The sequence below is a fragment of the Egretta garzetta genome, unplaced genomic scaffold (genome assembly GCF_000687185.1).
Source record: "Egretta garzetta isolate BGI_Z169 unplaced genomic scaffold, ASM68718v1 scaffold378, whole genome shotgun sequence".
Lineage (NCBI taxonomy): Eukaryota > Metazoa > Chordata > Aves > Pelecaniformes > Ardeidae > Egretta > Egretta garzetta.
Window position 1 is genome coordinate 132669 of NW_009260597.1, and position 15497 is coordinate 148165.

Here is a 15497-nt window from a genome sequence, read left to right on the forward strand (position 1 = left end):
TTCATTGTGCTTCAGCTGCTACTCCCTTAAAATTAAGATCCAAGGTTCACACACACACACACACACACCCCACCCCCAGTGAATAATCATACTAATGCAGCCCCAACTGCTGCCAGAGACATTATCGAATGCCACAGCAGACCCTTCCATACAGCACTGCAGTTATTTAGGACCACAAACAAGGAATGCAGCCATTTCCATTCAAATGACATGCCCAAGATAACTCAGGAGACAGCTCTCTGGGGACTTTCTGAAGCACAAGGAGCCCTCGTGCCCAAGGAAAGCCTGGTCAGGACCACAGCTCTTTCCTGCACAGGTGGCCTAGGTAGTTCCTTCATACTGCAAAGGAGACAGGCACAGGGCTTTGTAGGCTTTCCCCCCCTAGGTGTCTCTATTGAAGCACCAAGATGATTCCAGGCCTAACAAGAATCTTTGGGCAATTCCATGTGAAGGCTGCAATGGTATTTTTTCCCCGATAAGACAACTCATTTTCTTGGCTCTGAATTCTGCAGATTAAGTAGTTACAGGAGCTCTCTCTAAGAAACCCCTTTCTTCACAACCTTGTCAGAATCTCAGCCTTGTGTGTTGCTTCTGCACCATCATTCAGACTGATGATGACAACAACAGAGAAACAACCATTTACGCAAGAACCAGCAACTCCACCCTGTCACTTCATATCCAAGCTGTCCACAAGGGTGCTCAGTTCTGCAGCTTCATTCAATTGCACATTACCTTTTACTGCAACTGTCATGTTCTTACTATGACAGCTTCCATCAAGCGTCAAGCAAGGTATTCTGCTCCATGAGTTAGCTCCCTTTTTAGAGGAGACAGGATTAACCGTGACAGCAATACCCATCACTACACACAGTATGACATTAAGCTACTAAATGCATGAAATGGAAGGGTGATGTTAGCCTGGCAAGTTATGAGGACATCTTGACCCATTAACAAAGGCTGCATGTATTTCATTACTCATTTATTACTGTCAGGAGCAAAACAGCTTTAAAAGTATTAGATTTAAAAATATTTTAATTTAGTATAAAGCATCTGCTCAACAACACAAATCAGGATTTTGGAAGCGGAAAGAAAGGATTTATGTTCTGAATGCTTCTCAGCACCAGGTAACATGGCAGAAAGTAACTGGCATAACACTGCGCAGGAGTTAGTAAGTACAGAACAGCAACCCGGTTCAGTAACAGGAAATATAACTATTTATCCAACTTGGATCTCCAATTCTCCTTCCTCTAAATGGCAAAACCACGTTCGATTTAAAAAAAAAAAAACAAGTTACTACTTATTCAACAGCAGCTTTCCCTCATAAGAAATAGCCTACATCTCAAGCCCTGATCCTTAAGATGCACCTGAGGAAATTCCCGGAAGCATTAAACAGTTAATGACAATTTTATAGGTATAAGCCCACAATTGTACAACAAATCTCCCAATTTCTTATTAATCCACCTAAATTTTAAAAAGTACCAGTAGACAAAATTAAGTATTTCTGCTTTGACTGCAGTAAAGGCATTGACACTGTAAGGTTAAGTTCATATGATCTTTGGCACAACTTCCTTAATATCAAAAAACAGTGTTAAAAGGTCTTTGAAGTCTTTGATCTATGTTCCTATGCATACACAAACACACAAACACCAAGATGAAAATAAGCAACGTGACCCCTCCACCGCACCTCTAACAGAAAGCAAGCCAAAAGGCCTCAGAAAAGCTGAACCTGCATCCCATGTCACATACAAACAAGCCTGCCCTCTAGTGTGCTGTTGGTCAAGCAAATACTTTCTTTTTAATGTTTTCTGTATTCAAGTGACCAGAAAACCTTAATGCTGGTTATTACTAAGCAAAACTATGCTGTTATGTTTACTTCTCTGATAGAGCACATGGAGTTAATTATCACATTCAGCTCTTGTATGCATTCAATTATCTTTACTAAGAGGCGACCAAAGAACATGCCTAAGTAGATACAGTCTTTGAAAACTTCAGACTATTTTTTACGTACGTAATACAAACACTGGATAACTGAACTATAGCAGTAGTTAACCATTCCTTCTGCTGGAGATGGAGACACTGCAGTTAGTGGCATTTAGCTCCAAGTTATTCTAGCCCTTATTAAGTCCAACTATTTGCATGCAATTCAGCATCTTCCCCGAAAGGGCTGTCAGGCACTGGAACAGGCTTGCCCAGGGAAGGGGTCGAGTCCCCGGCCCTGGGGATATTTAAAAGCCGGGCAGATGAGGTGCTTAGGGACCGGATTTAGTGGTGGGATGGCAGGGTTAGGGGAACAGTTGGACTCTGTGGATCTTAAGGATCTTTTCCAACCTAAACGATTGTATGACTATTTCCCAGCTTACTCTAACGGGCCAGCTACTCCGGGCAAGTGTACTGCTTTCATAGCATTTTCCAGCTTTTTTGTAAAGCCACTTGAATTCTGCCCTTGGTTAGTATATTCTTCCATACTTGTAGTTGTTCAGAACATGTGGCTTAACCAAATCAATCTCACAGAATTTATCACAACTCCTGTCAGTAGTCCCACAGTCAGTGAGATTGTGGAAATGGGTCCAATGTTGTGCTGACCCTTTGGTTCAAGCCAACTTTCTCCACATTCAAGAGTGTATTATTTCACAAGACTTCTAAGGCTTCATTTAGAAGCAGCATGCCTGAAGACAGTCAATTCTACTACTAAATACTTCCAAATTCTGAACCTGGATTCAGAAAGAATGCTTATTTTTCAGCTGGTACATTATCCATTTTCCCCAGCTAGCAGTAAGCCCTCTTATTGCAAAATGTGTGCAGGCTGCATCCACATGCCCAAAATAGGAGTCTTATTTGATCAACACAAGATACAAGTGAAAATAACCAACTTCAGTTTCACAAAAAGAAAACCCCAGACCAAAACCAAACCACCAGTCCCTTTCTTTAAGGATTAACAGGTAATCACACACCTTGTTCAACTACATTTAAGGACACAGAAATCCAAGATGAAAATGACTTAACTGAAGGCATAGGGTAGATGGTCTTGGGTTTTTTTTTTTTCCAGTTACTTGTAATTCAACTGTACTGCATTTTTAATTGCAAGGAACTTCTGATAGTCAGCCAAGTATATACAATCTGGTTTTTGACACTGGCACATCTTACAAGTCTCACTAGTAAATCTGATCTTGACAAAACTAGTTTTAGGAGAAGCATCTAATGAGCGTGTGTTAAGCGATTAAGAAAGGAAGTAATTCCAAGGAAAAACCATTGAGATAACCGACTTCAAGAGGAAAAATTTTATTCAACTATTGCCATATCAGAACAGTAAAGCAGCCCTTACATGTAGCCACTCATCAAAAAGGACATTACAAAACATTAACATAATGTAATAGATCCATTTTCTTTCAGGCATTTTCAAAGGACATATCAGACCCACAGCATCTTCTGCTCTGGTGTGCAAGAAAAAAAGCTAGAAAGGAATAAAGCAAGCAGCCAAACTTCTCTTCCTATCTGACGACATATCTCTGCTGTTCCGAGCTTCTTGACAGTCAAGGTGACACAAGCAGTATTTTAAGAGCTAAGATATTATCATTTCTGCAGTATTTGAGCCAGTAACTACCGATTTTAGACAGTGAGTTCCTATTGCACACATTTTCAAAAAGGGAAAGGAAAGGAAGAAGGCAGGCCCAACTCTGCCCTCAAATGCTCAGAAAGAATTCTCTGTACACAGACTGTGCAGCCCTTCTGCAAGACAGGTGTTGGAACTGCCGAGCAACTACAGAGCCCTTATTTACTGTGAAGCAAAATAAGCCTTCAAGCGTCCCTTACTTGATCTTAGCAGGTCAAATTCTCTGTCCAGCAGCTCCTCCTCTGTCAACTTGGAAAAATTGTCCTCTCCAAATGGGTTCCAGCCTGACATATCAGGTGGGTTATTGATGCTCTGCTTTGGGTAACTGGCAATTGCTTCAGCATCAGGAATACCTGACCTGTAAAGTCAGTTCATGGAAGCAAATAAAGAGAGACATTACTAGATTGTTCATCAGGGTGAAAATCCATGACATGCCAAAATACTACATACAAGTACGCACACGCATTAACACCTTATCCCAAAAGCATCTGAAAGCTAATTTAAGCTAAAATGGATCACTTTAAAAGTCCAAGGAACGCACACAGAAATGATGCCTACTTTAAATATGTGGTTTGATGGCATCATTTCTGTGTGCGTTCCTTGGACTTTTACTTTTCAATTTACTAGTTGCAGCCAAAACAGAATCCTGCATCAAGGTGACATGCAAGGGAAAAAAAAAGTAAAAAAAACCAACCACAAACAAAAAACCTAACCCTATTTTGCCTGCGGTCATTTCTGTAGGAGACTGCCTTGTTTTCCTCCAAAAAAGCCTACTAAGTATGTTTGAAGTTTGCATTGGTTCTCTTTATTTTCAAGTTACTTTTTCTGGGTAGACACATTACATGTCTTTGAATCCTACATCGATCCAAGTCATACACAGTTAACCAGTTGACATCACAGCTTCTGCTTGTGTTAGCCTTATGTAATATGGATAAGGAAACCTTTGGCCAGATCCCTTTTTCCTTTCACGCACATTTTAACAAGTTACACCTACCCTACCCTACCACTACTCTGTCCGAAATGGATTAGAAAAGCAGCAGTCAGCAAGTTACTGCATGCTAACTGGTTCCCTCTATGCCCAGCCAGGCTCTGCAGCCCACGCCTGCCACCCAGCTCCAGCTAGAGCCACCTCTTCACGACAAGAGAAAGGGGAAGGGGCTCCTTCCTGTCAGCTTGGGGGCTGCCATCCCACAGGACTACTGGCTCTTTCCACAGAGAGAAGGACAGCATGCGGTACAATGCAATGCGGTGAGTATGCCAAGGGAAATGGAACTTCTCACCCCTTCCTTTAATACAAGGAGGGGTGTTTTGGTTTTTTGGTGGGTTTTTTTTGGGGTGGGGGTGGGGGTTGGTGTTTGGTTGTGGGGTTTTTTTGTTTTGTTTTTTTAAACAAGATGTGTCTTATGCATCACAAACCATTGCTAACTCACAGTATTGACTTGAAGCTAAACAGCAGTATCAAAAATCTTCAGCCAAATACCCAGAAGAGAAACTGTAGTTACTTCCAGACTGGAATGATTCCTTTCAGAAATTATTTGTGACAAAAGTCCTCTGGCAATCGACCTGACCCAAGTACAGCTGATAAGCCTCAGATAAGGGCACAGAAGAGCAGTGCCCGACTCTGCTAGGGATAAGACTACTTAAGTGGTGAGATAAAGCTTAACTGGTCACAGTGATTTATGATATTCTATCAATCCAGCCGACAGCAAGAATGTATTTTGCCTTTTGCCCTTTCCATGCACCGTAACATAGAAGAGTCTAAGAATGACAGCAGCACCTGAAATATGTGAGCCACACTTAACTGAAAGCCCGTGTCAAGACTGACTGCGCCAAAGACTGCAGCACTCCCTCAAGTGCTCAGGACTTCTCTTGCTATGTAGTGTAGTAGGAACCTATATAAACTTATTGCATAGAATTGGTGCAACTGGACTAATCTGTGGGGTTTTATTTTTACATCAGAAAAGGAATGGGGTTTTATTCCACGGGCTCTTTTTTCCTAAGAATTTATGGTAAAGTCATTATTTATCAAGCTTTATATTAAGCAAGGATAAGTCCACAGGCCCCTGCAAGAGGACCGTATCGCTGATGACGTGTATTCCATCATAATGCATACTTAAGTGAGACCTCTGATCAACAGACAAGCGAGTTAATAGCCCTAGCAAATAAATGCCAACTCTAAAGCCTCCCTTAAAAGAGTGTTTAAGATTATTTTCCCATGCCCATAACATCATTCAACATAGGCTACTGACCACCCTAAGCAAAGTGGTCAGCAGTCAGTTCCTGGAATAGATCCATGAACAAGAAAAAGGGGAAGACAGTTTCTTCAAGAAATGGTACCAGGCTCATCTGTTAGCAAGCTAAGCGCCCCACTTGCCTCCCAAAAATATCCTTTACCACTAAACAGCAACTATCCAACTGCTTTAAGTAAAAGCTTACTATTCAAGCCAGTTATCTGTGATGAAAGGCTTCAGCAGTGCTCATCACCATTAACAAAGTAAGCAATAAGTAACCCTTGGGTACATCTATGTCAGTATACTTGCCTGCTTGCAGGGTAAGGAGTATCTGCCACTGTACGAGCATGCGCTGCAAGTGACCCAGGGTAGGAGATTAAGGCTGGTGAGAAGTCTTGAGGAGAAGTGATGTATTCAGGAGACTGCGCCTGTTGTGACCGCTGTTGCTGCTGAGCAAGCATCTGCTGCTGTAGGAGAGCCTGCTGATAATGCTGCACCTAAGTAAGAGAACCATCACGTTACTAAAATTTACACGGGCCGGCGTCAATCTCTTCTGCCAAGTAACGATACCCACCTTGCAGCCCAACACACTAACAACCACCACACTCCAGAAAAGCTTGGTAGCTTCAGCAGAACCAAGAAGCCAGACCCGCCTATTATACAGGTGAAAAGAAGCTGCCCTAACAGGCCAGTGATACCTCTTTTCTCTTCCAACATATTACCCCTTAGCTTTTCGTAACGATTGCAACCTAAGTATCTGCTACTGCAGCACTAATAAGTTCATTTTCACCATACCCTATTCTTAAATATTAATAACCAAAATTTCAGGACAATTTCTCCTGACTTGTGAAAAATAGATTATGCCAGTTAACTATCTTGCTTTTCAAGTAGGAATTTAATGCCACCATATCTTTTATCACTTTGCAGCATAATATACCTTAGTTGCTGTGGTCACTACAGGAAACCTTAAGCACCGAGTAGGTTTCAAATTAATATCTACCTACTCAATGAAGTTTAGGATATATGCCATCTGATTAATATACAAGTGCAACTCCAGATAGGCTTTCACAACCGCTTTTGGTTAAACTTTATCTTCCCCAACTGAGTGTCGTTTTACATGCTTAACTTGAGAGCATTTACCACGTCCACAGCTCATCACAATTGCTCACGAACCTCTCTTACTGCACCTTCGCCACAGATTTACAAACACAGCACATATTTTAAGATCGTACCATCTACGTTCCACTCTTGACATACCATAGCGGGATACTGAGATTGGGAAGGTTGCTGCTGGTACACAGACTGCATCAACAGCTGCTGTTGGACCATCTGCTGGTGCATTGCTTGTTGATACTGTAGTTGAAGAGAAGAAAATAGCTTTAGCACGTCCTGATCGCCCTTTTAGAAATATCCAGATATTGAGAAGAAGCATCCATTAGCTTATCACTTCTGTCATTCAACAGCATTTTTCATTTAAGACATCACATAACGAAGAATCAGCTTGCAATTCAGTCACTGCATTTTAATGACGCTGTGTTTGGAAACTTTTCCTTTTTTCCCCTGCAATTAATACCAGCCTGTTTAAGAAAAAATTAGAGTACATATTCAGCACTGCCTTTTCTAAGGCAAGCCAATTAATATCCCAGTTTTCACCAGTGCCGAGACCCTCTGATAAACGTATCAGCTGTGCTTTAATAACAACACATCTCAACGGGGGGAAGAAGAAAACAAAAGGGGGGAATAGCAATAGGTGTCTTGGACATCATCTCAAAGTTCTTGTCTGACCTGGCTGCTGTTCTGTTACGTTTACAGTTATTTATGCACACCACTGAAGCAATTATACTTGACAGTATGCAAGCTGGACAGTGGTAGAATATATGGTATCCATGAAATACCTGGGCAGATAGAGCAACTAAAAAAAGGAAGCTCTTCACTGACCAGGAAAAACTGAAGAAAACTGAAACTGCAAAAATTGTACTCAGATAGCGTATATACAACCATCTACTGCAATCATAGCACTGTCACCTAGATAATTCCTCACATTTCTCTCAAGCACATTTACACACACACAAAGCCTTTACGTGGGCCGCACAGCGGTGATTCAAAGCAAGCTGGGATTCGGGATCAAACTACAAAAGCAGGACAGCACAAAGCTGCTTTCTAGGACAAGCATCACAGTGCCTATGAAGAGACAGATCAAAGGTCAAAAGAAGGGGCAGGAGCCATGATCCCTTTCTATCTCTCCTAGTGGGAAAAAAAAAAGGCAGCAGCAGCAGCAATGCTTAACTAGCACCTGATTCCAAGTGTTATTAACAACCATAACAGGCATCTCCTAGAAACCTGCCTAAAAGATTTGACTTGTACCTGCTGAATATAAGCGTCCTGAATCGTAGGTTGCTGCTGCTGGTGATGCAAATGGTGTAGCTGCTGTAGCCTCCAGTCCCCCTGCTGCAGCTGCTGGAGAACTCTGTTCTGCGGCGGGGGGTGCTGGTTGGTCCCTTGGGACTGTAAGATTTCTTGTCCATTCCCTGGACGCGTGGTTCCTGTAATTGTCAGACAACACTACTGACATACCTATGTCTGAAGTTTAGCTAGAGAGCTCCCTGGCAGTTAACCTCTTTATTTTACACTTCAAGGTGAAACAGTTGAAAAACTTGCCTTGCCAGTAACTAGTATAGCTGGTAGTTACTAAATTCACTTCTCCAAAAAATACTTCCAGGCCTGTCAACGCACAATTTCTATTTACATGATGCAGGAAGCTTCCTCTGATCTCAAGACAGAGCAAGCTGGGTTCAAGACTTGTGCTTTACTAACACTTGAGTTGTACCTTCTGGTACCTCAAACCCTAAGCCTCAGAGCATACAGTTTTGTATGAGAACAACACATACAATTTTTTTTTTTTAAATGGAACTATTGGCTCCCTTGTCAAACTCCGTTGAACAGAACGCCCGATAGATTTCACCATTCAATTCTTTTTGCAACCTTTTAAGTAAGCAGTTACTAAGATAAATCTCTCTCTTGCATGCTGTATTTATATTCTCAAGTGTCTGGGAATGATCTGTTCCTTGTCATAACAGAAAAAGCTTTTTGAGTTGGACATTACTTGGATCCTGTCTAGTGAAAGCTGTTTACACCTAGGCCACAAACATTCTCAGCGGCCTTTTAACTGGAGGCTTTCCCAATACCATCCCTGAAGTTACTCGTCCTGTACCGTAACAGACAGATAGCATCACAAAGCACAACTAGGAAAGTTTTCAACATATATATCTGAACGCTACTTAAGTGAATATCCATCAGAACCGTAGCTCTTTCTGAATGACAAAGCAAAACTCAACGGATTTACTGAAAACCCATCTCACTCGATTGCATTTACCTCAATTACTCCTCTGTTGCCCCCACAGTGCAATGTGAAATGCATCGATCCATCATTAGAGAAGTGAAGTTTTTACCTGGTTCCAGCCTACAAATAATACCAACGTACTGTCGATACCTCATGACTTATTGAGGCACAGGGAAAACGTTATTCCTACTGCAACAAAAGCAGTTTGTTACAGAGGAGCTCAGTACTTTTAGTGAATTATTTGAAAGTCAAAACTGAGCATGAACAACTATCACAGCCTGCAGCGGGATAATTCGTTCAAAAGCAGTGATAAGCGCAATGAAAAAATACCGTAACTTCTCAACTTGCGCTTTCTGTAGCACTTTGTCAAACTTATTACTGACACATTTCAGAGTCTTTCATGAAGTTTTGCATATAAAAAAGCAGATCAATTTCAGTTGTACATGCTATCTCTACTAGACCAAGAAAGAAAACAAATAAAGAATTCCTTCGTCATTTATTTTGGTTCATCCTTAGACTTCGTAAAGTTACCTTTTTGCCCACGATTACCTAATTGACCAGGAACTTGTACTTTGACGGGAGTCGCCGAGCTGTGGATCGTCAGCACACTGGAAGTGGTGGTGCTTGAATTGGCCTTTGGTCTTTGTCGCGGTGCAATTGAGGTTTCTGTTGGTCCAACGGTATCTGTTATTCTGAAATGCAAGTTTTCCACAGGAAAGACTCTATTAAAAAAGACTGTTTCTTCTTCAGATGAGACACAACATAGCTTTTAATAGCTCAATTATGTCTTAACCTGCTCTACTTCTGAATCTGATTTTAACACCTGAAAATTTCCATCCTAAAATTCCACTCATCACCCACTGCAGCCATAGGATACACGCATGGCTCTTCCTTAATGGTGTCCTGCAGCAGTCAACAGCCTTATTCCCCAGGAGACCATGGCACGAGATCAGATTTCTCTGTATAAGCTTTCCTCAGTTTACAGTAGCAAGTTAAAGTTTGGTGCAGCGCTTGAGCCAGCAGCCCTAAGACTAGAGATGTGATTACTGTTCATACATACAGGAAATAAGATGACAAAAAATCAGATCTGTTAAATCAACTCAGTTCTCTTTTTGTTATAGACATAGCCTCTAGCAGTTTTAACACCCACAAACCGCTCAAAGTAATTGCTCCTTCCCTGCAGTACTTCAGAGATGTATCATAGCCTTCCAGGGTAATAAAGAGGTTCAAAACCAAAGCACTTTTGAGCTTTAATCCAATTATCAGGTATAGCATACGGATTTTTTTCAAGCTGTCCAACTGCTTAAAAACACTAATTCACCAACTCGGCTCCAGTACCCAACACCTCACATCAGTCCCGATAGTATTACATCGAGACACCATCTGCCTTAACCTGCTGTAACTTAAGGCCACGAGGAAAACATTTAGGAAGAACTATGCATCGTCCTACTGTAGTCTAGCAGATTTAGTTGGGAGCTCAAAACATGATTCCATAGATACTCTACGCCTGCCGTCCGCTGCACGTTACCAACTGACAGCAAAGACGGCAAAACCAACCCTGGCCAAACCATGACATTACCTTAAAATGGTGCAGACATATCTACCTAGCTCAAACGCAGCTTAGATAAGTCCCTTCATTTGCTTCTCACTCAAAATAGGCTAATGAAGTCAAACTTGAAATAGAGCTCATCGTTACAGCTGAATATAAAAGCACCTAAGTCACACGCATTGGTAGATTCAATACCCCAACAACTTCCATTATTAAGAAACAGAAATGTAAACAATTCTTCCAGCATTAGCGTTAAGCATACACCATATACCACATCACAAAGTAGAAGCGTAGATAGGCGTTCCCAAGCTTTTTGTTTTACTTCTATTCATAAGTACTAAACCAGGAATATTTTGGCATACAAACGCGAATTTTTTAAAGAACAAAACCCAGGTACCTTCATCAATCAGATTAGATTTGCATATTTAAATCAAACTCTTAAGACCAGTTTACCTGGTTTTCAACATATATATCTGAACGCTACTTAAGTGAATATCCATCAGAACCGTAGCTCTTTCTGAATGACAAAGCAAAACTCAACGGATTTACTGAAAACCCATCTCACTCGATTGCATTTACCTCAATTACTCCTCTGTTGCCCCCACAGTGCAATGTGAAATGCATCGATCCATCATTAGAGAAGTGAAGTTTTTACCTGGTTCCAGCCTACAAATAATACCAACGTACTGTCGATACCTCATGACTTATTGAGGCACAGGGAAAACGTTATTCCTACTGCAACAAAAGCAGTTTGTTACAGAGGAGCTCAGTACTTTTAGTGAATTATTTGAAAGTCAAAACTGAGCATGAACAACTATCACAGCCTGCAGCGGGATAATTCGTTCAAAAGCAGTGATAAGCGCAATGAAAAAATACCGTAACTTCTCAACTTGCGCTTTCTGTAGCACTTTGTCAAACTTATTACTGACACATTTCAGAGTCTTTCATGAAGTTTTGCATATAAAAAAGCAGATCAATTTCAGTTGTACATGCTATCTCTACTAGACCAAGAAAGAAAACAAATAAAGAATTCCTTCGTCATTTATTTTGGTTCATCCTTAGACTTCGTAAAGTTACCTTTTTGCCCACGATTACCTAATTGACCAGGAACTTGTACTTTGACGGGAGTCGCCGAGCTGTGGATCGTCAGCACACTGGAAGTGGTGGTGCTTGAATTGGCCTTTGGTCTTTGTCGCGGTGCAATTGAGGTTTCTGTTGGTCCAACGGTATCTGTTATTCTGAAATGCAAGTTTTCCACAGGAAAGACTCTATTAAAAAAGACTGTTTCTTCTTCAGATGAGACACAACATAGCTTTTAATAGCTCAATTATGTCTTAACCTGCTCTACTTCTGAATCTGATTTTAACACCTGAAAATTTCCATCCTAAAATTCCACTCATCACCCACTGCAGCCATAGGATACACGCATGGCTCTTCCTTAATGGTGTCCTGCAGCAGTCAACAGCCTTATTCCCCAGGAGACCATGGCACGAGATCAGATTTCTCTGTATAAGCTTTCCTCAGTTTACAGTAGCAAGTTAAAGTTTGGTGCAGCGCTTGAGCCAGCAGCCCTAAGACTAGAGATGTGATTACTGTTCATACATACAGGAAATAAGATGACAAAAAATCAGATCTGTTAAATCAACTCAGTTCTCTTTTTGTTATAGACATAGCCTCTAGCAGTTTTAACACCCACAAACCGCTCAAAGTAATTGCTCCTTCCCTGCAGTACTTCAGAGATGTATCATAGCCTTCCAGGGTAATAAAGAGGTTCAAAACCAAAGCACTTTTGAGCTTTAATCCAATTATCAGGTATAGCATACGGATTTTTTTCAAGCTGTCCAACTGCTTAAAAACACTAATTCACCAACTCGGCTCCAGTACCCAACACCTCACATCAGTCCCGATAGTATTACATCGAGACACCATCTGCCTTAACCTGCTGTAACTTAAGGCCACGAGGAAAACATTTAGGAAGAACTATGCATCGTCCTACTGTAGTCTAGCAGATTTAGTTGGGAGCTCAAAACATGATTCCATAGATACTCTACGCCTGCCGTCCGCTGCACGTTACCAACTGACAGCAAAGACGGCAAAACCAACCCTGGCCAAACCATGACATTACCTTAAAATGGTGCAGACATATCTACCTAGCTCAAACGCAGCTTAGATAAGTCCCTTCATTTGCTTCTCACTCAAAATAGGCTAATGAAGTCAAACTTGAAATAGAGCTCATCGTTACAGCTGAATATAAAAGCACCTAAGTCACACGCATTGGTAGATTCAATACCCCAACAACTTCCATTATTAAGAAACAGAAATGTAAACAATTCTTCCAGCATTAGCGTTAAGCATACACCATATACCACATCACAAAGTAGAAGCGTAGATAGGCGTTCCCAAGCTTTTTGTTTTACTTCTATTCATAAGTACTAAACCAGGAATATTTTGGCATACAAACGCGAATTTTTTAAAGAACAAAACCCAGGTACCTTCATCAATCAGATTAGATTTGCATATTTAAATCAAACTCTTAAGACCAGTTTACCTGTACCATATACAGGTAACTCACCTGCCACTGAAAGTCTTTCACATCAAAATTCACTCATCACGCTAGGGGAAAATAAAGCGGAGCGGAACAAGACTGCTAGCACTTATTCCACCATGAAACATGCTCTCAGTTACTCTCCATGGATTCTCAGTACAGTGAAAGAAGTAATGGAGTGGAATCCAGAGAGATTCGAAGCTCTTCAACTCGCAGTTTATCTATTATAACGACTTCTGCTACTAAGGTAATTTTTCCTTTATGAACAAGCATATTAAACCAGGTTTCAGACAAACATGTAGCTTAACAATATTAGCAAAAAAAAAGTAAAGTCACATCTGCTGCTCACCTTGCTTTTATTTGGCTTTTTCTAGCAGCTGCCTCGCTAGCTGTCATGGGTTCAGGAAGAGTTGAAGGGACAGGAGCATTCTTGGGAAAAATAAATTTGAATAAATTAAAAAAACAAAATCCTGAAAGAAAAAAATCATTACATATTGAAGAGAAATACTTGGATTCAAGTTTTTAATGTTACAAGGCTTCATGCAGAACTCTCCCGTGGCTGTAGATTAAAAGTGGTTTAATTCCACAGTACCTCTATGTTCTGTTGTCAGTTACCCAAGCAGAACCAAAATATTACTGCTCTGACTGTTTGTCAACTACTTCACTTTATTTACACACTACCAAGTACCAATTATAAACAATGAAGTAAAACACTTTCTCCAAATGTTTTCTTCTAACTGCACAGAACAGAAAGTTGTTTTAGCCTCAAGTTTAAGCACTGAAACAAAGCCTAACCTCTGGATCAAACAACAGCACTTTCTCAGTCCACTCAGCTCTTGCACAGAAACACGAGTTCCAGAAAACCAGGCAGCATCTAAGCTGCTATGGTCCTTGAACTTATCCTGATCTCTGAATTACGTTTCACCTAAACCGCATTTCAACAAGGAAAATGGCGATTTTGAGGGAGGGAAGAGAAACAATATCTCTCACTACACACGCACTACTTCCTTACATACAGTAAAGAACACAAATCTAACTCTGGTCACAAGTGGTAGAGACCAAGTTATCCATTATCACATGCTGCTTCCGAAACCACCATCAGTAGCGCGATGAGTCAAGAGTCTCGGAAGGAGACAGGCAAGCATACTTGCAGCTTCCCCTTGAAAAAATAAGGTGCTGTCAGATAACCTAGTATTGCATGTACGCAATAGCAACTTGAAGCATACTCTGCTTTTTGTTTTTAACTTACGCACAAGGTTTATCAAGTAACTCAAATTATCTCTCAGTCTTGTTTGATACACTTTTCTCAATGCCATCCACAAAATACACTAAAAATATGGAAGCATAAAAGACTACTTACATTAATATTAGACACGGGACAGTCCTTTTTGGCAAGTTTAAAGGCCAAGTAAGATACTTGAAAGATATCAGGTCTCTGTTCTTGATCAGGTTCAAGCATATATCCTGCAAAACCAGTTAAGACTGAGTTACCACTGTTGGATATCAAAAGGCTTCTTGAAACAGCATGCTACCAGCAGGAAGAAATTCAGCAGCTCTAGCAAATGAGCTTACCCCAGAAAGAGTCCTTTTTATTGTTACGGTGGGTTTGGGGTTTTTTTAATACTTGCTGCCAAGTCAAACAGTTTCTAGGGTCAAACATAATTGGAGAAGCTGTACAGTGTTCGCTATTTTGACACTCAGCTGTGGGAAGGGTAGCTAAAGTGAAGTAGTAATTACTAATTTCAGAGACAAACAGATAAAACCAACTCATCGTACTACCATTTCCCATCGTTAATACAGAATTCAGTGTAGCTAAGGGAAGATTCACAGAAATCTCTCACTGCATCAGGCTACGGTTCTGCATCACCTTTTGTCTTGCACGTTTATTCGGCGATGCACACTTTTGTGTGCTAAAAAAACCATAGTTCCATGGATAAAAAGTTTTTCCTGAAAAGATGCAGAATTTCTGATGTCCCTCTCAAATATTAGCTTCTCATTTTAGAGTGTTTGGTTTATTTCAAACAAACGTAAGTAATTTGTATTTTTTATAATATGATACAGAGTACATAGATAGGAAATCTCACCTCAATGACCGAAGCATCTCAATAAACAGCGAAAGCTATTTTGTCAACAAGCTAAGCCTCTAAAAATATTTTCAGCTACAAAGGAAACGAACAACCTATGAAAATTTAAGTTCTCTGGTTTGATGAGAACATTGAGATACA

General features: G+C 40.7%; 1 protein-coding gene across 3 annotated transcripts in view; it reads right to left on the minus strand.

The window, feature by feature from the left end:
• BMP2K (BMP2 inducible kinase) overlaps nt 1-15497 on the minus strand; it is a 38480-nt gene that overhangs the window by 15159 nt on the left and 7824 nt on the right. For 2 of the 3 annotated variants that reach the window (XM_035900283.1, XM_009644724.2), the window contains exons 7-13: nt 14633-14736; nt 13622-13701; nt 11805-11965; nt 8203-8381; nt 7096-7191; nt 6148-6335; nt 3808-3965 (exon numbers count right to left, since the gene is read on the minus strand). In XM_035900283.1, coding sequence (XP_035756176.1) covers nt 3808-3965; nt 6148-6335; nt 7096-7191; nt 8203-8381; nt 11805-11965; nt 13622-13701; nt 14633-14736 — 966 coding nt within the window. The remainder of the gene's footprint in view (nt 1-3807; nt 3966-6147; nt 6336-7095; nt 7192-8202; nt 8382-11804; nt 11966-13621; nt 13702-14632; nt 14737-15497) is intronic. The other variant, XM_035900281.1, reaches the window with a different exon arrangement.